The 24058-nt window shown below is 43.0% G+C and overlaps 1 protein-coding gene across 1 annotated transcript; it reads left to right on the top strand.

Annotated features, from left to right (window-relative positions):
- The first annotated feature begins 10124 nt into the window (after positions 1-10124).
- LOC111720239 (zinc finger protein 30 homolog) lies at positions 10125-18055 on the top strand. Its single transcript, XM_031961811.1, has 3 exons — positions 10125-10232; positions 10787-10913; positions 15101-18055. The coding sequence occupies exons 1-3, from the start codon at positions 10125-10127 to the stop codon at positions 16159-16161; spliced, it is 1296 nt and encodes a 431-aa protein (XP_031817671.1). The 3' UTR covers positions 16162-18055.
- Positions 18056-24058: the final 6003 nt, after the last annotated feature.

Here is a 24058-nt window from a genome sequence, read left to right as displayed (position 1 = left end):
GTCCAGTGCAAGAAGCTCCAATGTAATTGCCAGGTGATGAGAAATCTAGAAAGTGGTAAATAGAAGGGACTAGATAGGTTAACTGCTTGGGAGAAATGGTTTGCTTGTATGTCTACAGATGGAGAAGGAATCAGATGGGTGCCAACAAGCACCTGGACAGAGACAGAAAAAGAGAAAAACCTTGAAACAAAGAAGACCTAAGAAACATCTGACACTGAAAGAGTATGGCTGATAATGAAACTGTTAAAGAACTTTAAAACCAGCAGGAATCATTGGATTCCCTACACACAGGAAGTAATGGACAATAGATTCCTTTTAAAGTATTTCTAGGATTTATGGACATGTATAATTCCTCCTGTTGATTCATGTTATTTGTTACATCACTACTAACCTGTGTTGCTATGTGCTTATGTAATTTATATAATTATGTGTAATATCTCCCATGTTGATGGATTTAAGAGTGAGAACCTTCAGAACCTCCCTAATCTGATCTGATTTCCCATTTCCTTTGTTGTTTTCATCTTCCTTCCTGAGGCATCGGGGGAACCTTTTATGAGGTTATACTTTTTTGAGCAGTCAGGGAAGGCATGATCACCTCCTTTTTGGGGGTTGTCACTTCCTTGAGAACTCAGAAAGAATGACTACCTTATCTTCTAAAACAAAAGAAAGTGGGAGATGTTATGGGCCAGAATTTAAAACAAGGTACTAAGTGTAATTGAGGAGACAATGGTTAACTCTAGGGTTGATTTGATCCTACAATGATTGGTTTATACTCAGTGTGGAGCATATAAACTAGAAGCTCTCAAGGCCAGAAGAGACAAGTGCACTAGATGCTCTTGGAGGGTGAGACAGACTTATTCCAATGTCCACCTTTGTGCTGTCTAGAGGCTGAAGCACAAATATGTGGAGTCGGAGAGATTCAGAGGGCAGAGTAGGCGACAGGAGCTCAAGCTCTCGGAACCAAGGAGAGAGATAGGCCTCCAAGAAAGCTAACTGGGCCACAGGAAAGGAAACAAGACTTTGAAAAAGACAATAAAGGATTTGGACTTTTGGCTAGAAACTGGAAACTGAATGGATGTCCATCAGTTGGAGAATGGCTGAATAAATTGTGGTATATGAAAATTATGGAATATTACTGTTCTGTAAGAAATGACCAACAGGATGATTTCAGAAAGGCCTGGAGAGACTTACACACTGATGCTGAGTGAAATGAGCAGGACCAGGAGATCATTATATACTTCAACAACAATACTAGATGATGACCAGTTCTGATGGATCAGGCCATCCTCAGCAACGAGATCAACCAAATCATTTCTAATGGAGCAGTAATGAACTGAACTAGCTATGCCCAGAAAAAGAACTCTGGGAGATGACTAAAAACCATTGCATTGAATTCCCAATCCCTATATTTATGCACACATGCATTTTTGATTTCCTTCACAAGCTAGTTGTACAATAATTCAGAGTCTGATTCTTTTTGTACAGCAAAATAATGTTTTGGTCATGTATACTTATTGTGTATCTAAGTTATATTTTAATGTATTTAACATCTACTGGTCATCCTGCCATCTAGGGGAGGGGGTGGTGGGGGGGTAAGAGGTGAAAAATTGGAACAAGAGGTTTGGCAATTGTTAATCCTGTAAAGTTACCCATGTATATATCCTGTAAATAAAAGTCTATTAAATTAAAAAAAAAAAAAAAGGATTTGGACTTTAATACCTGACTACATTCGTGTGCTGATTATTCAAATTGAAATGAAGGCTGCCTCCAGAGACCCCAAGAAAACCTTAACAGAGAACTGCAAAATGCTATCATTACATTTGCTACTGCTGGTCTCTCCTAATTTCCAGGGCTTCAGAGAAATATCTAGTAAATATTAATATCAATCTAACCTCTTCCTGAGGCCTTCAGAAATCATCTAGCTGCTATCCCATATGGACGCAGTTTGATCACAGCAGAGAACCCGAGTTTTGGCAGGCAAGCTTAGACTTTGTTCACATGGTTTACACCTCAATCTATGACCTCCTGCACTCTCTTAGTATCTCTTCTCAAGGCTGAACTCCAGGGGAAAAGGGTTGAACTCCTCCTCCACTGAGTTTATATCGGGTCCATGCGATCGTAGGCATAAGCCAACATTGATGGAGATAGGTTCCCGTTCCAGACTCGATTTCAGAGTGTTTAGGATTCTCGAAGTGGCTGGAGGCCCCACCCACGAAGAAAGTCCTTATGTACTCATAACTCCTCACATTAGGGGACCTCCAGGCCATGGGCCTGCTTTACATCCTAACTGCGCTTGCCTGGCCTCTCTAATGGACCTTTACAGAGAACATTACATTTTAGAGAGAACATTACATCTATCCACTGACTAAATGGTCATAAGTTAGATGATGTCCCTTGGCTTGGGCCAGGGAAAATGGGCCCTTTCAGTGATCAGGAGATGATTGAGTCATTCCTGGGGTTGGGCAAGTGGAGATCGCATATCTCCAAGAACATTTCAGAGAGACCTTAGGGGCTTTCCACCATGCCAGATTGGCCTGTAGGGAAACAAGATGGAGAGAGTTCTTCTTGTCATTCTCACGATAGTGAAGTTATGAAAGTCGGCCTTGTGCCTGTTATGGAAATAGTTTCTATTATACAAGCATAAAATCTGCCCAAAGCCTCTAGCAGAATGTCCATTCCTACATAATTCTTACAATGGTGAATTGCACATTCTTGTTCTTACTGTTAAATGACTATTAAATGTTACTTTAAAAAATCAATAACAATCCCTACCTACCATAAAATCATAATGGACTGATTAATACTGATTCAGAGTTGAGTGGGGGTTCCCAATAAGTCAGCTTTTTTATTGTGCATAAAACTCAGTAGATGTAATGGTTTTTATTTCAAATCCTAATGTTTGTCATCGCTCTTCAATCATTCTTGATGATCATAGACTATGGTTTTTTCAGCCTTTCTCCTATGACTTGGTGTTCACTTTTTTTGCTTCGGTCTTTGCCCCAAAATACCCTTGTAAAAATGTTTTGCTAACCGGATATGAATTTCTGTAATCTCTCATCATGCCACTCAGTGGAGTCATGGATCAAATGTTGTGTTTGGAACCACAAGGCCTGAGTTCCAATTCCTTCTCTGGCCCTTCCTGGCTGTATATTGTATGTAGGCCTGTCATGTAACCTGATCCTGCCTGAGTTTCCCCATCTGTAGAATGGGGAGAACAAAGGCATCTCCTTCCCAGGGATGAGATGGGGATTAAATTGAATAATAATTTTGAAACACTTTGCAAACATGAAATCAGTATAGAAATCCTGGCTGTTTTTATGATTATTTTTCCTTGGTCCCTGATCTCATAGTAAAGTCAGTTGCTAAAACATAAGGACGTTTGAGTCTAATTGATATTTTGAAGAGAACCGTTACTTGAATGAACAGGGCACTAGATCAGGCATCACTTGACGCCCCATCCTGGCTCTGCTGCTTCATACTCTGTAACTCTGGGCCAAGAACAAGACTGTAATTACCTCATCTCCTCTCTGAAATGGGGAGGGGGGCCTCAGGGGCTTCAAGATGCCCTTTCCCCTCTAATTATGTGTTGCCATCCATAGCAGAGTCCTGTGTCCTTTACCCCCACACTCTCCCTTTATTCTGAGTCAGAGATTCCAAGACCACTTCTGCAATTATAGCAGAATCAAAAGCCTTGAGGAAGAAAGGACTTGGGCAACTGAAGAAATTGAGTATATGAAGTACCAAGAAAGATGGGTAGAGTGAGCTCGTGTTCACTTAATTCAAAGCCCTCCCTTATAAGGCCAGTATATACTAACAACTACTCAGTGTTGGAGACACCAAAAAAAAAAAAAAAAAAAAACCACTGTGGGGATGGAGTGCTCTGGGGGCCCAGTTTAACTCCTGAGAAACAGGTGACTGAGAAAGAAAGAGGCAGGTCCCTGCCAAAGCATGAGAAGGACGTTTATGAGAGAAGACTGCCAGTCACTCAGGAGGCAGCAGCAGAGCTTTCCTGTAGCCTTTCCCACATGCCAGGCTTTCCTTCTCCAAGATGCCCTTCCAGAACCTCAGAAACCCAGAGCCCTTTCTCCAGGCTTTCCCTTGCCTCCTCCCTCCCTGGAGGTTTCTTGCTTGCATTTTTCTTTCTCATCTTTCTCCCTTTTTGATCTGATTTTTCTTGTGCAGCAAGATAATTGTGGAAATATAATAGAAGAATTGCACATTTAACATATATTGAATTACTTGCTGAGGGGCTGGGGCGAGGGAGGGAAAACCTTTAGAACACGAGGTTTTGTAAGGGTGAATGCTGAAAATTACCCATATACATAGTTTGAAAATCAAAAGCCTTAATTAATAAAAAATAATCATTTCAGATATTTCATAATGCAATGTGACTGAGGGTTTCTTGCCTCTAGAAAGTCTGTCCTGCTTGATAAAAAGCAGCTAGTTAACTTCAGTCCAGATGTGGCAGAGAAGAGTGAGGTAGAGGAGGTGCAGGTCTTGTTGTAGAGGGAAATGATGTGATCCTATCTTTTAAAAAAAGTTCCCTTTGTATCTTCTGCCCTCTTTTGTGTAATTGTCCAAGCCTAAATTGTCTCCAGCCCCCAATATGGATGAAGAGGAAAACTTTGGACTCTTCCCTGAAAGATTTTGGGATTAATGACAATACTTGGGGGACTGGAGGAGAGCTCCCTGTTCCCTTATTTAAGACCAGTTCAAATAACAGTGTGCACAATAGACTTCAAGAAAATGAATCTCAGACACCTGCTTTCTGCAGTGGTTAGTCTGTTTAGATTGTCATTTCTCAGGGTTTGTTTTTTTTTAATTCACTTGGTGACTCCCAATTGATAACCCTTCATTCTTTTCCTGTGGGAGGCTGGTTTAGAGGAAATTATAACCCATGGAGCTTTAATCGTGGTTTTCAAGTGATCTTGCTACCCTTAGTGTCCGTGTCCTAAAAGACTAAATTTCCTTTATAACCACGGTCCAGGCCATTTCAATGGGAGTTTTCTCAAGCACAATGACAGCCTTTAGATCCCAGCTCCTTCTGGGGGGATCCTGAGTTCTCTTCCTAACCCATTAGCATCTGAGGCAGAAAGAACTTCATCCACCTCCGAGCCTCCTCCCCTCCTGGGACCTCTCCAGGAAAGTACCTGGAAAGACTTGAGGGGCTGCATGGGCTTTGAAAAGAAAGAAATAAACAAAAAATCCCAGCTCCGGGGAACTGATCCCCACAGGCCTTGAGCCCTCCCCATGGCGCCCCCACTCGGGAAATCCCCGGGGCTCCCGTGACAGCTCTGGGCTTCCTGCGGAAAAGCGCTTCAGAAGCGGGCCCCTCTCACCCAGGGGGCCCCTCCCCCAGCCCTGGGCAGCCCCACTGGCCTCTGGGCTGACTGTTCCCAGGGCGAGAAGCCGTCCCTGCCTGAAATCCCTGCGGGTCCTCGGAAAGCCCGGAAGAGGCTCGGAATTCCCAGCTGAGCCCGAAGCTTTAGCAGGAAGCCCCGCGGAGACAGAAGCGCGCAAAGGGGAGCGTGTGTGTGTGTGTGTGTGTGTGTGTGTGTGGTGTGTGTGTGTGTGTGTGTTGGTGTGTGTGGTGTGGGTGGTGTGTGCGCACATCGGGGGCTGGTTTGTGTATTTGTGCACACGCCTTTGGGGTCATTTCCACTCCAAACTTTCCCCTTCCTCTCCAGCTCAGGGGCCACGAACAAGGTGCTTCCCCCTGTGCTCCAGCATCTGGATGACGGGTGTCCGTCTGTGCCTAAGCCCCCACTCTGCAGCCCAGGCCCCTTCTGGAGCCCTCCCTACCCCCCCCCCTCCCCACAGCTGGAAAAGGTCCGGGGAGGGGGGACCCGACATTACTGAGGTTAAAATAAAAAGCCAGAGGCGTCCTGAAGGATCCTGAGCCTTGCTGTGACCTCCCCACCCCCACAGCCTCCCCCCCCTCAGTTCTCACGGAGGAACCTGGGGGCGGGGGCGGGCACGAGGACGCCCCCGCTCGGGGCGTGGGAAGGAAGCTCCAGGAGCCGCAGGTTCCGCAGCGCGGCCGGACCCGCCCAGGGGGGATTCGCGGGATGGGCTGGGAAAGAAGCGGAAGATTCGCGGTTCCCCAGAAATCTCCCGGCGCCCCCCGGGGGCCCGCTTCCCCGACAGGAGGCGCCCGAGGCAGCCTCGGCCTCTGATCCCCGGCACTAAGGGAAGGGCTTTGCTCTGAAAAGCGCCGCCGCGGGCGGGAAAGGGAAACAAACAGGGGCTTTTACCCCTTCTCAGCGGGGCTGAAGAAGGCGCTTCCAGGGGGGCCAGAGCCCCGAGTTTCAGGCGGAAGCTCGGAGGGAGCCTCCCTGCCCCCCAACGGACGCAGGAAGGAGCAGCTGCCCCGGGGCGGGGAGGGGGCTGAGCACGAGCGCGGGTCTCTCCCGGGCCCCCCTCACAGAAGGGGGGGATGGGGGAAGGGCGCAGGTCCCGTGGCCAGGGGCCCCGCCCGGGAGAAGGGGGACCGCGCCCTCCTTTGTAATTATGCAAATGAGCTAACGCAGAACTTCCACGGCCACTTTTCCATCGGGAATTTCCCATCACATCCGGGTCTCTTTTCCGCCCGGACCCCACATGTCCCCCCAGCTCCTCCGCACAGGCTCGGGAACAGACGCCCCGGGGCGCAGGCCCCGCTTCCCGGGTCCCACGTTTATTTGTATTTTGCCTCCGGTGCGGGCAGAGGGAGCAGGGGAGGGGCCTCTGTGCGCAGGCGCCGCCGGGGACTTCCCTTGCCCTTCTAGGCTCCGCCCCTTCGGTGCCAGTTCCCGGCCGGGCTTGGGGCAGAGTTTGCCACAGTTTGCCGATGTGCCAGAATTCGCGTGTGCGGGCTCCGAGGGGGGGCGCGTGTGCGAGAGGGAGCGAGGCCCGCGGAGAAGTTGTGCAAAGCCCAGTAGCTGTGAGTGGGACATGTAACTGAGCTGCGCGCGTGGGGGAGGGGTGCCTGCGTGCGCGTGGGTGCGGCTGCACCTGGGAGGGGCGGGGCTTACCCCTGAGGGATTTCACCTGGGGGGGCGGAGATGGGGGAGAGGCCGGGGCTGGTGCTTCCCTGCAGCTTGGGGGGCTGCCAAGTGTTTCTGGCGGAGCCCAACTGACCCCTCCCCCACTGAGCCCCGGGCGCCCTTGGCCCTTGTACACTTCGGGGGGCGGGGAGCCTGAAACTGGATCCGCGGTTACCTCAGTTTCCTCTGGTTTAAAAAGGGGGTGAGAGTTGCCCCTCCCCCTCTCCCTCCCAATGATTTCCCTTCTGTAAAGCACTAAATACAGGGCCTTATATACAAGAGCGCCCCCTACAGGCAGCTCTTAGCGTGAACTGCCCAGGCCTCCCCTTTGCCTGGAGGAGGGTAGGACTGGGGGAGGAAGTTCCCCCGGCAGGACTGGAAGGGGGAGGGGCTGCTCAGGGTCTGGGCTCTCATCCAGCTCCGCCCTTTGACCCTTATCCCTCCTGGTGTTCTTGGGACATCTCTCAGCAGTTCTCAGGTCTGTGGGGGAGGGGCCCCTGTTACACTTGGGAAAATGAGGCAGGCGGGGAGGAGAGTCTTGGCCAAGGCCACAGGAGACTGCCGGATTCCGGGGAAGGCCCCCGGACCTCGCCTCCATAGGGCCTCATGCTCCCTGGCTGTTCCTCCCCCAGAGTGTGGAAACCCTTAACTGTGCAGTGCTGGTCTGGAGGTCTCCCCTGCCCCCACAGGTGAGTCTCTGCCTCCTTCTCCTGGGATCTCCCGGCCTCCTCCTGGGAGCAGCCTCCCACCGCCCCTGCCCTCAGAGCTCGCCTCTCTCTCTCCTCCTCTCTCTCTCTCGTTCTGGGCAGGTCCGCATCCAGCCTGGGCAGAGAAGCCTCAGACCGCGGCCTCCCCCTCTGGGCTCCCTCTCCCTCCCCCAGCCCGGCAGGCAGAGGACCCAAGCCCGGAACCAGACCGATGGCCCTTGGCAGCCAGAGCCCCTTGCGCCAGGTGAGTGCGGTCCCTGCCCGGAGCTGAGCAGCGTCATCGGGGGTGGGGGCCCAAGAGAGCCCCGGAAGCTTCCTCCTGTCACAGAGAAGGCCTCCCTGTCATGTCAGGAATCGTCCCCTGGCGCTGCCCGTTTCCTGCCCCTCAGGTCACCCGGCGGCTCCCAGGGCTCTGAGTCCTCTCCTCCAGGTCTCAGGACCCGTCAGTGAGCACTGAGAATGGCTCCTGGTGCCAAGCACTTTGCCAACCTACTGGGGAGGCAAAGGAAGGTTCCAAATGGTCCCGGCCTCCCGGAGCTGACAGTCCAGTTTGGGACAAGCATCTCCTCAGCTCTGTCCACACAAGCTCTGCACAGTGTAGGTGGGAGGCACTCTCAGAGGGAAGCTCCACCGCTTTGGGGGCCAGGGAAGTCTCTTTTTTTCAGAAGGTGAGATGGGAAGGAGCCCGGGGAGGAGGGAGGACATTCCCAGGGTGAGAGAGGGGCCTGGATGCCATTGATGGGATGGAGGGTTCTGGTCAAGGCTCAGCCAGAGCTCGGGGTCCCTGGGTCCAGGGGAGGAGGGGAAGAAGGTTGGGAGAAGCCTGGCCCGGCTTTGGGGCTCCTTCTGTGGCATCAGCCATGAGCCGGGAGCTCATTGAAAGTCCCATGTGTTCTCCCCTTAGGCTACCGGGATATTTGACCTTCTATAGGTAGATCCTTAATGAAAAGTACTCTAAAAATTGGGCATTAAGGCAATGTGTTTTGGGTCAGAATGACTCTGTTCTATAATCTGAGTGCAATTACTCTAGTGTTGTGTTGCTAAGTGGTTAAATGGTTTTCTTTGTCACAATATCCAGGACTGCTTTCACTGGAATGAATTCAATTTGATTGCTGACAAGTTTAAGGAATTTATAGGATTATGATTCTAATAATTCTTTTCTGCTAAATGGTTATTTAAAAATAATTGCTTAAACCTGTTTCATTGGTGTCCTTAGAAAAGCAAACTCTCTTGGAATCTAGATATGCAAAAATAAAGAATTACAATATTATAATATTTATTAAAAATGTGTACTATTTTATTCATGCAGTTAGATCTATTTAGCTTTGAAACTAAAAGTAATATGAACAGCTTTCTGTTAGGGAATGAACTAAGGTCACCATAAATTCTTTTTTTTTTTTTTTTTGTAGGAAGTTCTTTGGTATTTAGCGGGTAACTGCCATGTTTCTGGGCCAGGTCTCAAAAATCTTTAGAGCCTTGACTGTGTCTATAGAATGTAATGAAGTAGTTTAGGAAAATTCTCCACTTCCACTTGGCATGGAAGTTACTCAGTTAAGTCTCAACTCAAATGAGTTTTTATTCAGTTGCTCAAAAATATAATACTAGACAGAAATTAAGCTAAAAATGAAATATACATGAGAAGTAGATGTCAGATGTTTTCAAGAAAGTCAAAATGAGAAAAAAAGTGATTTTTATTTGCAAGGAAGAGAATTGCTTCCATCAAAGAGAACTTCTGAAAAAGCCAATCCTGTCTTCTGCTGGAACTTAAAAAGTTTTAGTTCCAGTTTAGAATGAAAAAGCATCAACTGATTTAACCTATACTTTAACATATTTAACATGTATTGGTCAACCTGCCATCTGCAGGAAGAGGTGAGGGAAAGGAGCAGAAAAATTGGAACAAAAGGTCTTGCAATTTCAATGCTCAAAAATTATCCCTGAATATATCCTGTAAATAAAAAGCTATAATAAAAAAAGAAAGAAAGAAAAGGCATCACCTGCCTAGTGCATTTCTCAAGCACATTTCCTATATTTAATAAGTTTGAAAATAGATAGTGCCTTCCAGCATGTCCAAGGATTTGCAGATGTGGGCACTCTCTTGCATGATAGCCATCATCTGCCTTTTCGCTCCTCTTGATTCCTGATCCCCACTATTCTAGAGTTCTTACATGACGTTGAAACCTTCTTTTTCAGAAAAAATCTATAAATGTCATTCTTATGCATTTGCTCCATCTCCAACTCCAAATGATAAAATATGACATTATAAGTCAGGAAGGAAATTCTCCTTTCCCCACAGTTACTTTTCTTTTTCAATAATTCAATATTGAAGTGAATGAATCCATTCCACAAACAAGTGAAGGCCATTATAAAATAAAGAGATCAAATTTTTTTGACCATGACCATCCTGCCCCATGTCACCTCAGCCTTTCAGTGTAAGAGTAGAGAATGCTGCTTCACTTGGCTGCAAGCAGTCTCATACTACTCCATCGTGGACATATTGGGAGTAATATATCTCTAGGGTACTTCTCTTGCTTTCATCTAGATAAGAATATTTCAGAATTTCAGGAAATTTACCAATTTTTTTTGTTGTTTTTTTCTTTTCTCAGTGATCCATTTTCAGTTTTTGTTGACTCAGAATCAACTTCTCTCAAACTCTTCATGGAATTTCCTTAACATGTCACTTATGACACTTCTGATGGGGAGAAATTTCTCCTCCCCTTCTTTCTCTTATATACCTTCTTTTACCTCAATAATATGTCACCAACATTTTCCCTCCTTTCTTCAGGACAGGCATTGTACAGGAAGAAACCTTTACAATCTTTTAGTATTCCATTGGGATTCTTATTTTAAACAGAAAAGCTTTTCTCAGTATCCCATTGGGCCCTCAATGCCTGGTTGTAAAGTATTGGCTGTGACAGTCATAAAGGTCATGTGATTTTCTTTTTTTTTTTAAAAGAAATCCCAACTCTGGTCAGTTTTCTCCTCTGCGTTGATGAAGGTTGGACTAGACGGATTGTAGAGTCTCAGCTCAAAATCTTGTGCCTTTTGATGGTTTAGGAGTTGGTGACCTTCAAGGATGTGATGGTGGACTTCACTGAGGAGGAGTGGGGGCTCTTGCATCCTTCTCAGAAGGAGCTGTACAAGGAGGTCATGCTGGAGAATGTCCAGAATCTGCTGTCACTGGGTAAGGACTATTTCCTGTCTTTTCTTGGGTTTTAGTTGTCAGTCCAAAAATAGCACTAGCAGGAAAGAATGGCTGCATACTCTGGTGCATCTCAGCCTCAGGTGCTAGGTCCTCTGGGTGTTCCAACTCGCCATCCACTTTGTTCTTGCCTTGTACCTTTTAAAAATTGAATCATTTACTTCCATTTCAACAGGTGGAGCCATAGATGATTCAGATGATCAGTGTTCATTGTGAGGAAAAACATGATTTTTGTTTGATTCTTGATGTATCATTAAGTCATTCCCTTCCATTTGTTCAGTTGTACTTTTAGTGAATTTCTTCCTTCACTTAGCTTTTTTTAATCTCCTTTTGAATTTGGCGAATTGATCTATTAAATGATTGTTCTGTTCACTGAAATTTTTTTTCCCTTTCAACCATTCTATTTTTTTAAGTAGTTGTTCTCTTTTCCATTTCACCAGTGCTGTTTTTCGAGGAGTTCTTTTTCCTTTTTCCATCTTACCAAATCTATCTTTAAGAGGAGTTGTTTTCTTGAGACCATTTCTGTTTCTTTAGCCATTCCTCAATTGATGGGCATCTATTTATTTTCCTATTCTTTGCCACACAAAAAAGAGGTTCTACATATATTTTTGCACTTGTGGGTCCTTTTCCCTAATTTATGATTTCTTTGGTATTCAGACCCAGTGGGGTTATTGCTGAATTACAGGATATGCAGAGTTTTATATCCCTTTGGGCCTAATGCCAAATTACTCTCCAGGGTGGGTGGATTTGGGTCATCAGCATATTAGCTCCACTAGCAGTGTACTAGCATCCCACTTTCTCCTCATCCTTTCCAACATTGGTCATTATCTTTTTCTGTGATCTGAGACTTTATGGTAGGTGTGAGGTGCTAATACACCATGATCTCCTGAGAGTGCTACAGAAGAATTCAGCTCATCTCTCCAGAGATGATCCAGGATGCTCCAGGATCCTGTTGGTTTCACTAATCAATATGGTTCCATCAGCACTGAGTAGTTCAGCTTCATTTTATTAGGTTTTTGGCCCATAAATAGCTTTTAGGCATTTTAAAAGCAGTCAGCACAAACCTGAATTTTATGTGGCCTCTTACTGAACCCAGAATTTTGAATCTCTCTCAAGTTTTGTTTGTACTTAGCTGTTGGGGGACGTAAATGCTGGCTTTTTCAATGATTGAAGTAACTTATTTGCAGACTCTGTAAAGTCTGAGTTTTTGTTTGATCCCATCTGAATTTCTCCACCATTTGCATCAGACCAGTTTGGATATTTTCAAGTGTTCTGTCCCAGATGAGTAACTGGGGTACTGTATGACAAATCTCTGAAAGTTGCCCATTCATTTTCAGCTGAAATGTTGCAAACTATTGTCTCCATGTTAGAAACAAACTTTTCTCCCTTGAAGAATCACTTTAATCTGTTGATATTGAATCTGGCTGTTATCTTGGCCTATTGCTGCCCCTTTTGTTCAACGGCCACTACTCTGCTATGTCCATCTCCTTGGTCACTTTCACATCCTGTAGTTCTCTTTTCCTTGTAGAGAAAAAGTCTATTAAATGCCAGATTTTCTTACAAGAATGTATCCATGAAGTTTTATTCTATTGAGGTTAGTAAGGAGAAGGGCATGACCTACCTAAGTCTTAAGTTGTCATAGCTTTTGCTTTTAATTATCTGTGTATCCCTTTTTGTGCCTTTGTGTTTGATTGTTCATTTTCTTCAGATGTGGAGCCCAAGTTTGAATGGAATGAGATGACTAGAAAGCTGGGACTTTTTGTTGAAGAATGTGACCTGCAAAGATTCCTAATGGATGGTCCCTGTGCCTTGACTTTGAGAGAAATCCATGCCTGTAACATCCAAGTAGATAATCCAGAGATTCACTGTCAATTGGATGAAAATAGAAAGAGATTCAGTCAATTATGTTCCCTAAATCAGTATAAGAAAATGCATTCAGGGAAGAACTGGCTTCTGGATAGTGAATATCAGAAATGTTTTCCTGAACAGGAAGAGCTTTTTCTTTCCCAGGAGAAGCCTACTGAATTACTAATCAATCCAGATAATCAGTGGGAAATGGCCTTCAGCAAGAGTTCAGACCTCACTAGACATCAGAAAAATGATCATGGGGAAATGTTTTGTGTGGGTAGTCAAGATGGAAAGGCCTTGAGTCAGACCTCTAAGCTCATTACTCAGCAGGTAATTCAGATAAGAAAGCAACCTGATGAATATAGTGAATATCAAGCAATGTCATCCCATCATTCATTTCTTCCTTACCAATCTAGAGTTGACCCTGGAATGAAAAAAAATTTATTTGGTGAGTGTGGGAAGGCCCATAGTTGGAACTCAGATCTTGATAGATCTCAGAACAGTCATCCTGGAGAGTTTTATAAATGTAATGAAGATGGGAAGATCTTCACACAGGGATTCTTTCTAGCTGTACCTGAGGGATTCCACACTGGTGAGAACCCTTTTGAAAGTAATTACTGTGGAAAGACTTTTGCATCTAGTTCCATTCTTAGTAAGCATCAGAGGATCCAGACTGGAGAAAAACCTTTTAATTGTAATCAATGTGGAAAGTTTTTCACACAGAGTGTCAGTCTTGTTGAAAATCAGAGAGTCCGTACAGGAGAAAATTTTTATAAATGTAATCACTGTGGAAAGGCTTTGATAAAGAGATCCAGTCTTGCTGTACATCAGAGAATCCACACAGGAGAAAAACCTTATAAATGTAATCATTGTGGAAAGACTTTCACATGGAAGGGAGATCTTAGCAGACATCAGAGAATCCACACTGGAGAGAAACCTTTTAAATGTAATCAATGTGGAAAGGCTTTCATAAGAAATTACATGCTTGTAGAACATCAAAGAATCCACACAGGAGAAAAACCTTATAAATGTATTTATTGTGGAAAGGCTTTCATAAGGAGAGCCAGTCTTGTTTTACATCAGAGAATCCACACTGGAGAAAAACCTTTTAAATGTAATCAGTGTGGAAAGGCTTTCATAAGAAATTACATGCTTGTAGAACATCAAAGAATCCACACAGGAGAAAAACCTTATAAATGTATTTATTGTGGAAAGGCTTTCATAACAAGAGCCAGTCTTGTTTTACATCAGAGAATCCACACTGGAGAAAAACCTTTTAAATGTAATCAATGTGGAAAGGCTTTTAGATTCAATTATGTTCTAGCAGAACATCAGAAAATACACACTGGAGAGAAACCTTATAAATGTAATCAGTGTGGAAGAGCTTTCATAAAGAATGCATATCTTGCTGTACATCAGAGAATCCACACAGGAGAAAAGCCTTATAAATGTAATCAGTGTGGAGAGGCTTTCACACAGAGTTCCAGTCTTACTGTACATCAGAGAATCCACACTGGAGAGAAACCTTTTAAATGTAATCACTGTGAAAAGGCTTTCATAAGAAATTACATGCTTGTAGAACATCAGAGAATTCACACAGGAGAAAAACCTTATAAATGTAATCAGTGTGGAAAGGCTTTCATAAAGAGTGCAGATTTTGCTGTACATCAGAGAATCCACACAGGAGAAAAACCTTATAAATGTAATCAATGTGGAAAGGCTTTCACATACAGTACCAGTCGTGCTTTACACCAAAGAATCCACACTGGAGAGAAACCTTTTAAATGTAATCAATGTGGAATCGCTTTTAGAAGGAATTACAAGCTTGTAGAACATCAGAGAATCCACACAGGAGAAAAGCCCTATAAATGTAATCAATGTGGAGAGGCTTTCATAAAGAGAGACAGTCTCGCTTTACACCAGGAAATTCACACTGGCGAAAAACCTTATCAATGCAATCAGTGTGGAAAGGCTTTCACATGCAAGGGAGATCTTAGTAGACATCAGAAAATCCACACTGGAGAGAAACCTTTTAAATGTAATCAATGTGGAAAGGCTTTCATACGTAATTGCAGGCTTACAGAACATCAGAGAATCCACACAGGAGAAAAGCCTTATAAATGTAGTCAATGTGGAAAGGCTTTCAGAAAGAGAGAGAGTCTTATTTTACACCAGGGAATCCACACAGGAGAAAAGCCTTTTGAATGTAATCAATGTGGAAAGGCTTTCAGATTCAATTATGTTCTAGCAGAACATCAGAGAATCCACACTGGAGAGAAACCTTATAAATGTAATCAGTGTGGAAAGGCTTTCATAACGAGAGCCAGTCTTCTTTTACATCAGAGAATCCACACAGGAGAAAAGCGTTATAAATGTAATCAATGTGGAGAGGCTTTCACACAGAATTCCAGTCTTACTGTACATCGGAGAATCCATACTGGAGAGAAACCTTTTAAATGTAATCAATGTGGAAAGGCTTTCATATATAATTACAGGCTTACAAAACATCAGAGAATCCACACAGGAGAAAAGCCTTATAAAATGCAATCAATGTGGAAAAGCTTTCATAACCAGAGGAAATCTTGCTGTACATCAGAGCATCCACACAGGAGAAAAGCCTTATAAGTGTAATCAATGTGGAAAGGCATTCAGATGTAATTACACTCTTGTAGAACATCAGAGAATACACACAGGAGAAAAGCCTTATAATTGTAATCAATGTGGAAAGGCTTTCACATGCAAGGGAGTTCTTAGCAGACATCAGAAAATCCACACTGGAGAGAAACCTTTTGAATGTAATCAATGTGGAAAGGCTTTCATAGCGAGAGCCAGTCTTGTTATACATCAGAGAAGTCACACTGGAGAGAAACCTTATAAATGTGATCAATGTGGAAAGTTTTTCAAAAGGAGGGCCAGTCTTACTTTACATCAGAGAATCCACACAGGAGAAAAGCCTTATAAATGTAATCAATGTGGAAAGTTTTTTACACGGAGTGCCCATCTTGCTGAACATCAGGGAATCCACACAGGAGAAAAGCCTTATAAATGTAATCAATGTGGAAAGGCTTTCATAAGTAATTACAGGTTTGCAGAACATCAGAGAATTCACATTGGAGAGAAACATTATAAATGTAATCATTGTGGAAAAGCTTTTAGACATAATTCCAAGCTTACAGAACATCAGAGAATCCACACTGGAGAGAAACCTTATGAATGCAATCATTGTGGAAAGGCTTTCAGACTTAAGTACCAGCTTACAGAACATCAGAGAATGCACACTGGAGAAAAACCTTATAAATGTAATCAATGTGAGAAAGCCTTTACACGAAAGACGAATCTTACAACACATCAGAGAATCCACACAGGAGAGAAAACCTCATAAATTGAATCAATGTGGAAAGGCTTTTCATAAAGAGAGTCATTCTTTCTTTACATCAGAGAATCCACACAAGAGAAAAGCCTTATAAATATAATCAATGTGAAAAGTGTTTCACATGCAAGAGAGATCTTAGCAGACATCAGAAAGTCCACATGGGAGTGAAACAGTCTGAATGAAATCAGTGTGGAAAGGCTTTTACACACAGTGCCTGTCTTGCTAGACATCAGAGAACTCACATTTTTGAAAACTTTTTGAAAGTATTCAGTGTGGAAAGGCTTTTGCACAGCAGTGAAATCTTGTTGAACATCAAAGAATCCACTCTGGAGAGAAACATTTTGAATGAAATCATGAGGAAAGGATTTCAACACTTGGGTCCTTTCCAGCTGCATGTCAGAGAATTCCCCCTTGGAGAGATACCTTATAAATGAAATTAATGTGCAAAGGCATTGAGTTACAAATCCAAGATTGGTAAACATCAGAGAATGCTCATTAAGGAGAAGCATTATGGTAATAATAAACATGAGATGATTTCACAAAGAGTTCCCATCTGGCTGTATATGAGACAATCCACACGGGGGGAGAAACCTTATAAAAAATTCAAGGAGGAAAGCCTTTTGGCAAAGGCAGGGGCCCAAACCCAAACTGACTACCAAATACTTCATGGCAGCATAAAGAAAACTATTCTACTGGCAGAGTACATTCAGGAGGCACAGTGCCCTTTGGCATGTCTTTATTTCCACTGTGGGCATCCCGGACATCAGGGTGTGGTGGTGGTGAGGGCCAGGAAGAAGATTCAATAGGGGATTATGCTGAGTCAGGGAGGAGTTCTGATCCTGAAATACCCCACTAAACATGGAGTAGTCACCAACTGAAGGGGTGTGGATAGCTGGGGCCATGCTTTCTATAATGTATTCCATGAGACCAACAAAGAACCCCCTGTGCTGCTCACAGAAGCCCCCTGACCCCAAAGGAAAGAAAAGATGACACAGATTATGTTTGAGATCTTCAGCCCCTTGCTTCATTCACTGCCATCCTGGCTGGCTGCCTCCCTGCCTCTGGCTGTACCCCTGGAGTTATGATCAACTCTGACGATGATGGGACTCTGACTAGCTGTGATCTGACAGACTCCAGCATAATGATTTGGACTTTATTGATTCCTTGTATAGAGCGTGTTCACACGTGGCTGTTTTTGTCATTTACTTTTTCATTAAACTATGTTGGCAATAGAGAGACTTTGGCATTCTCCATAGTGCTAAGGACTGCGTCTGGCACATAATAGTGCTTAATAGATGTATATTAATTGATTGATCAACTGGCAAAGAAAAAAAAGTGATACTGTTCATGATCTGGTCTGGATTGATTGCTTCCAGACTACTGAAGAAGAGCTCTCATTTTATTGAAGCCCAAGATGATACTAGGTATGATGTGTCATAACCAAAACAACTTCTGTTTTTGTTTTATGATTGCTTTCATTTGCTAATAATGACTCCTATTCCTCATGTTCCTGTTTTATGGAAATGAGTAACTATGATAGTTATGTATTATTTTATTAACTAGGGCTGGAGGTAGAACTAATTTGCAAGACCAACATTGTTAGAATATTTATGAGGAATAAATTAGTTGAAAAGGCCCCTAGAACTCAGGATCATTGACAATCAACAGTTAACAGAATAAGCAAAGAGGCAGACAGAATGGCCATGTCTGTAAATCCTTGCATACCTAGGAGGACTCGTCTATTTTTACAATCTGCTACATATAGAATCGTTTTGGCCAATGTACTTGGTATTTGATACTCTCCCATTTCTAGCACATTCAGATATGATTCCTTTTTTCAGAACCTTTATTACTTTGAACCAATGTTCTTTCATATAGATAAAAATGTTCTTTCATATTTTCATCATTTTGGTTTCTTAAATCATGATTTATGTCTTATTTATAACACATATTTGACTTTTAGCTTCCCTATTGAATTTCTTAAATGGCAGAATATATGAGTGTTTTCCTGGTTTATAATTATAAATAATTATTATTAGAAACTGTTTAGGCTTGCCTTATAACATTGTCTGATTCTCAAGACCTGGAACAGTGCTGGATACAGAGCAGCACTTTCTAATGCTTATTGATATAAGGAATGGCAAATGGGAGGGATTAAGGGGCCTGGGAAGACTGAGGCAGAGTTGGTACCTAAGAACAGAAGGGCAGTTTCTGCTGTGAGGACAGCCTTCAGGGCTGTGCTCCAGCCCAGTCCAGACAAGACTCAACATGAAGGGGTTTTCTTCAACTTTCAATTGCTATAGAGGAGAGCTTGGCCACAAGAAATGGAAGAGGGAGAACAGGGATTGAGGGATAGGAGGGACCTGCAAGAAGAGACAAAGACATGATGTTCATAAATAGGGACTAATGAGTTTGTGGGTTTTCTTTTCACTTGTAATGAGGGATATGTGAGAAAGTATGGACCACAAAACAAGAGACTTTTAGAGTGAGGGAAAAGTGTCTTCTCTGGCTTCTGAATCTCTTGGACTGAATCCTGGCTCTGACTCCAAGAGCTTCTAGTGGGCTTGTCTTCTCTGGCCCTGAGAGCTTCTTGCTTATATGCTATACACTGAGTATACACCAGTCATATCACTAGGAAACCATTATTTGTTGTAGGATTAAATCAATGCTAAACTAGACTTAACCATTGTCTCCTTAATTCCACTTAGTACCTTGTTTCAAGTTCTGGACCATAACATCTCCTTGTAGGATTAAATCAATCATACTGAACCAGGCTAAACTGGATAACTATTGTCTCTATCAATTCCACTGACTTAGCACCTTGTTTCAAGTTCTGGCCCATAATAGGTCTCAAAATCTCAGAGACCATCCTCCATGTCAGTGGAAATGGCCACACTGGTGGATGCTGAGGGATGGACTATACTTACCTGATCTGGGCATCTCTGGGAACTAGGGGCTTTCTGTCTCTAGGTTCCCTGCTTTGGTCAGGCCTTGGTCCCATGAAGACTGACTAGAATGGATGCCTTCCCTTTTTCTTCCTAGGCAGGAGTTGGGCCTTTGGGATTTAGAGAGCCAGAGGTCTCAGAGAAGTTATGAAATTCCGCAGTCAAGAGAACATACAGGACAGCTATGGTTAAAGTTTGAGAGCGTTTATTAGCTGGCCAGCAACTGAGTGCCCCAGTACGTGACTAGGGGATTCGGTCCTGAGCAGTTGCATGGACACATATTTATAGGAGAAAACCACAGGAATGTTCTGAAACATTCTTCACACTAAAATTGCATTTTCAGACAAGTGCCAAAGGTGTAATAGGAAACAGTATTTCTTTTAAGTTTTATGCTTGTCAAGTTGTCAAGGTCTTTGGTTATTGATGAGGTTGAGGTGGCACATCTGGGGGCCTCATGTGCATGAAGGAAGGAAATACCACCTGCATTAAGGAGTGAAGAGCTGGCAACGTAGTTCTGACTGCAGACAGAGTTCAAACACATGTAATATTCTCAAGGTCTCAGGAATGCGGGACAGGGGACAGAGTCTTGTCCATTTTACTCCCACCATGGACTCATCCTCCTGCTATCTAGAAAGGATTTATCTCAGATCATTGTCTTTTAGGAACATATCACCGTGCTTGTAGATACCAGGTAGGTCAGAGCTAAGATGGTACATAGGTCTCCTAGGAATATATCACTGTGCTTGCAGGTACCAGCTAGGCCAGAGCCAGGATGGCACATAGGTCTCCTAGGAACATATCACTGGGCTTGCAGGTACCAGGTAGGCCAGAGCCAGGATGGCACATAGGTCTCTTAGGAACACATCACTGTGCTTGTAGGTACCAGGTAGGCCAGTCAGGATGGCACACAGGCTAGATGAAAACTGATTTTTATATTTTTTTTTTGTTGAGGCATTTGGGGTTAAGTGACTTGTCCAGGGTCACACAGTGTGACAACTGATCTTTAAGAGCAAAAAGCAGTATTTGAAGCCACTTCCATGGCCTGTCTCCTGGCTCAGATCCAGCTCTCTTGCTTCCACCCAGAGGCTCTGTTCTGACCAGAGAGTTCTTCATCACCAACTCAAGCCTGATCCCCCAGTTGCTGTTCTTTGGCCATCTTGATGTCATGCTCCACATCAGTCTCTTTCCTCCTTTTAACTCTGAGAAGCATAATCACAACCCCAACACTGGGGTCTGAAGTGGTGTTAAAAGGAAATTTTATATATAGGCCTTTGCACTGATTAAAGAGATAAAATTCAAGAAGAGAGAGTTTTAAAAGGATTTATTATCACATCATGGTGGTAGGTGTTGTTGAGTTGGCAACTGGGTCCACCAGGATACAAAGGGACTTCTATTGTTATAGACAAAAGGAAGCATCTTCACTATAAGGGCAAAAAGCACTGGAAAGTATAAGTACAGAGGCAGCTAGGTGTTACAGTGGACAGAGCACCAGCCCTGAAGTCAGGAGAACCTGAGTTCAAATCTGATTTCAGACACTTAACATTTCCTAGCTCTGTGACCCTGGGCAAGTCACTTATACCCAATTGCCTCTAAAAAAAAAAAAAAAAGGTATAAGTACAAATGGATCTTTTCCCTTTAATATTAAAAAAAAGTTTTACTTGAAGCCATCAGTGTGCATTATTTGTAAGGGGCAAAAGCCAGAGTCCTTTGTAGTAAAATGACATGAGAAATTGGGATTGCACTGTCAATCCAATATTGTTCAATATTGTATTGGAAATCCGAGGAAAAGTAATGACATTGAAAAGAAACTATTTTTTTAACAACTGTGTGTTGATGTGTTAGGAATATTGAAAAAATTCATTAAAGTTACTTAAAACATTTAATAATTTTAGCAAAAACCAGGATGTCATGTAAACCCACATAAAAAATCAGGAACCCACATGCAAAATGTTTGTCGCAGCCCTTTTTGTAGTGGCTAGAAACTGGAAATTGAATGAATGTCCAACAATTGGAGAATAGCTGAGTAAATTGTGGTATATGAATGTTATGGAATATTATTGTTCTGTAAGAAATGACCAGTAAGATGAATACGGAGAGGCCTGGAGAGACTTACACGAACTGATGCTAAATGAAATGAGCAGAATCAGGAGATCATTATACACTTCAACAATACTATATAAGGATCAATTCTGATGGAAGTGGCTATCTTTGGCAATGAGAGAATCTATATCAGTTCCAATTGATCAGTGAGGAACAGAATCGGTTACACCCAGCAAAAGAACTCTGGGAAATGAGTGTGGACCACAACCTAGCATTTGCATTCTTTCTGTTGTTTGCTTGCATTTTTATTTTTCTTCCCAAGTTATTTTTAACTTCTTTCTAAATTCGATTTTTCTTGTGCAACAAGATAAATGTATAAATATGAATACATATATGTTAACATGTTTGACATGTATGGGATTTCCTGCTATGTAGGGGAGGGGATGGAGGGAAGGAGGGGAAAAGTTGGAACAGAAGTTTTTGCAAGGGTCAGTGCTGAAAAATTAACCATGCATATGTTTTTTCAATAAAAAGCTATAATAATATAAATAAATAAATTAAAAGAAAGTGAGAGGGAGAAAATTTGGAACTCAAAATTTTATTTAGAAAAATGAATGTTTAAATTTTCTTTACATGTAATTGGGGAAAATAAAATACTTTTGAAAAGAAAACAATAAATACTAGGATCTTCCATAGTTGTGCTATCAGGGATAATGTGAGAAATAACTTGAGAAAGCTTCCTGGTGCTATAGATAGAGAATCTGCCCTGGTGTCAGGAGGACCTGAATTCAAATCCACCTTCAGACACTTACCACTTCCTAGCTATGTAATCCTGGAATTACCTAACCTCCCCCTCCAAAAATAATAAAAAAATTCCAATAGACTTGAGTAAGATGAAGTTGTTGGTGTTTCTTTTCCAAAACACAGCTAGGTGATAAAATTCAGATCTTTTATTGAGTCCTTCAATATATCCCGGTTAGCTCAGGCCTATCTCTCTGCTTGGTTCCAAGAGCTCCCTCCGAATGTCTCCAAATCCAAAGGTTTGTCCTTCTGACTCCAGCCAGCACCAAGGAAGAAGATGCAATGAACCTCTCTTGCCTCAAAGATAGGGCTTGTGGGCTTCCTCCCAGAGTGCATCTCTCTGACCCCAGTCAATGTTCCCAAGAAAACTCTCCAGCTCTAAGAGCTTCCTGTATATATATGATCTCCCAAAGGTTAACTCCTCCTTCTGGAGAGAAAGGGATTCTGGGTTATCTCCCAGAGTGCTCTCTGGCCCTAAGAGCTTCAATGGGAGGTATGAATTCAGATATCTCTTTCTAAACCCTGAAATCTCTCAAACATGTGAACTCCCACGAGTACTTATTTCTTGCTTCTATGAGCTCTCTAAAGGTGTGAATACAAGCATTGTTTCCATCAGTTGTACTTACTACCTTGTTTCAAGTTCTGGCCCAAAATATCTCCTTCTAAGATCAAATCAATCATATTGAACCATGCTAAATTAGATAATTATTGTCTCTATCAACTCTAATGGCTAAACACTTTGTAAAGATTCCAACATGAAGTCTTTAATTAAACAACATTTAAAAACTGCATGTCCCTCCCTTGACACTCCAGTGGCTATGCAGTAGAGGTTACCTCCTATCTGGATGACTTAATCCCCCAAGGTGAATGTGATTCTGCACCCCCAATTACACCATTGCTTCTCTTTTGCCTTTGCCTTATTCGGGTTCAGTCCTTTCCCTATTGCCTATTCTGAGTCTGATCCCATCTGAAGAATCAGATTCCCTCCCACCCCTTCTAATTCTCACAGTACCTTGTTCAAATGCTGAAGCCAGATTTCTGTTTTGAATTTCTACCATGTTGCAGCCATATAGACAAAGGCCTTCAGGGCAGATGAACCTGGGACCAAGGTTAACTCCCACCCTGAGGCAAATTTCTTCAACATCAAAAGAATAAAAGTCAAGAATAAGATGGAAGAAACCTTGGTGCAGGATCTTTTTGTCTACAGGTGATTGTGCACTTAATTCGGCCTCAGAAACTGAGCTGCAACAAAGCATGGCTGAATTCAGCACCTTGGAATACTGGCTGCAGAAAGAATTCTGTGTTATGGAGCAAACAAAACTCCCCATAAGAGCCACCTCCGCTCATGAGACCTCTCCAGGAACTGAACTGCATTTAGTTAATTGACTTCCTATCCTTTGAAAAATAAAATACAAAATCTCAGCAGAAGGGGATAGACCTCCACAGGCCCTCAAGTTCAGGCCTCCCTATTTCACTTTCACTCATGAAATTCCAGGGCCTCCCATATCTATGAGCAATAATGGATGTCTCCATTTGCTGTTGAAAAGCTCTTCAAAACTGGTCCCTTGATCTTCTTGACCTTTTATTCCCTAGATGTAGAGGGCTGGAATTATGCACTGTGGTTGGGACTGCTGAGCACTTGAGGCTAACTTCTGATTGGACGATACTCTCTGGGTATATGCTTGAAAAATGGTCTTTTCCACTATCTGTACTGGCTCAATGATTGGTATATAGAGGACTGTAGGAGGGACTGGGGGTGGAGAAAAGCCAGCCAGGGACACACACTCGGCAGTAGACAAAGGGAGAAGGTGCTTGCGGAAATTCTCTTCCATCCCCTTCACTTCTATCCCTAAAGACCAAGAATAAAGACAGACTTTTGCTTATCCTGACTCCGGCTGATTCTGGGGTGTCCAAGTAGAAAGAAAGAAAAAAGAAAACCTGCAAGTAAGCAAATAAAAGATGCCCCCCTCTCGATACAATGAAAAGTATTTATTATATAGGCTTTCAGAAAATGGAAATTTATTACTTTATATTTTGAATCTTCTCTTTTGTTCTGCTATACACAAGATAAATTGTTTTCCAATTTTTAAGCTCAAAATAAGTTAAAAAAATAGAAAACC

This window comes from Sarcophilus harrisii, chromosome 3 (assembly GCF_902635505.1).
Source record: "Sarcophilus harrisii chromosome 3, mSarHar1.11, whole genome shotgun sequence".
Taxonomy (NCBI): domain Eukaryota; kingdom Metazoa; phylum Chordata; class Mammalia; order Dasyuromorphia; family Dasyuridae; genus Sarcophilus; species Sarcophilus harrisii.
This window is presented reverse-complemented; position numbering and strand designations above follow the sequence as displayed.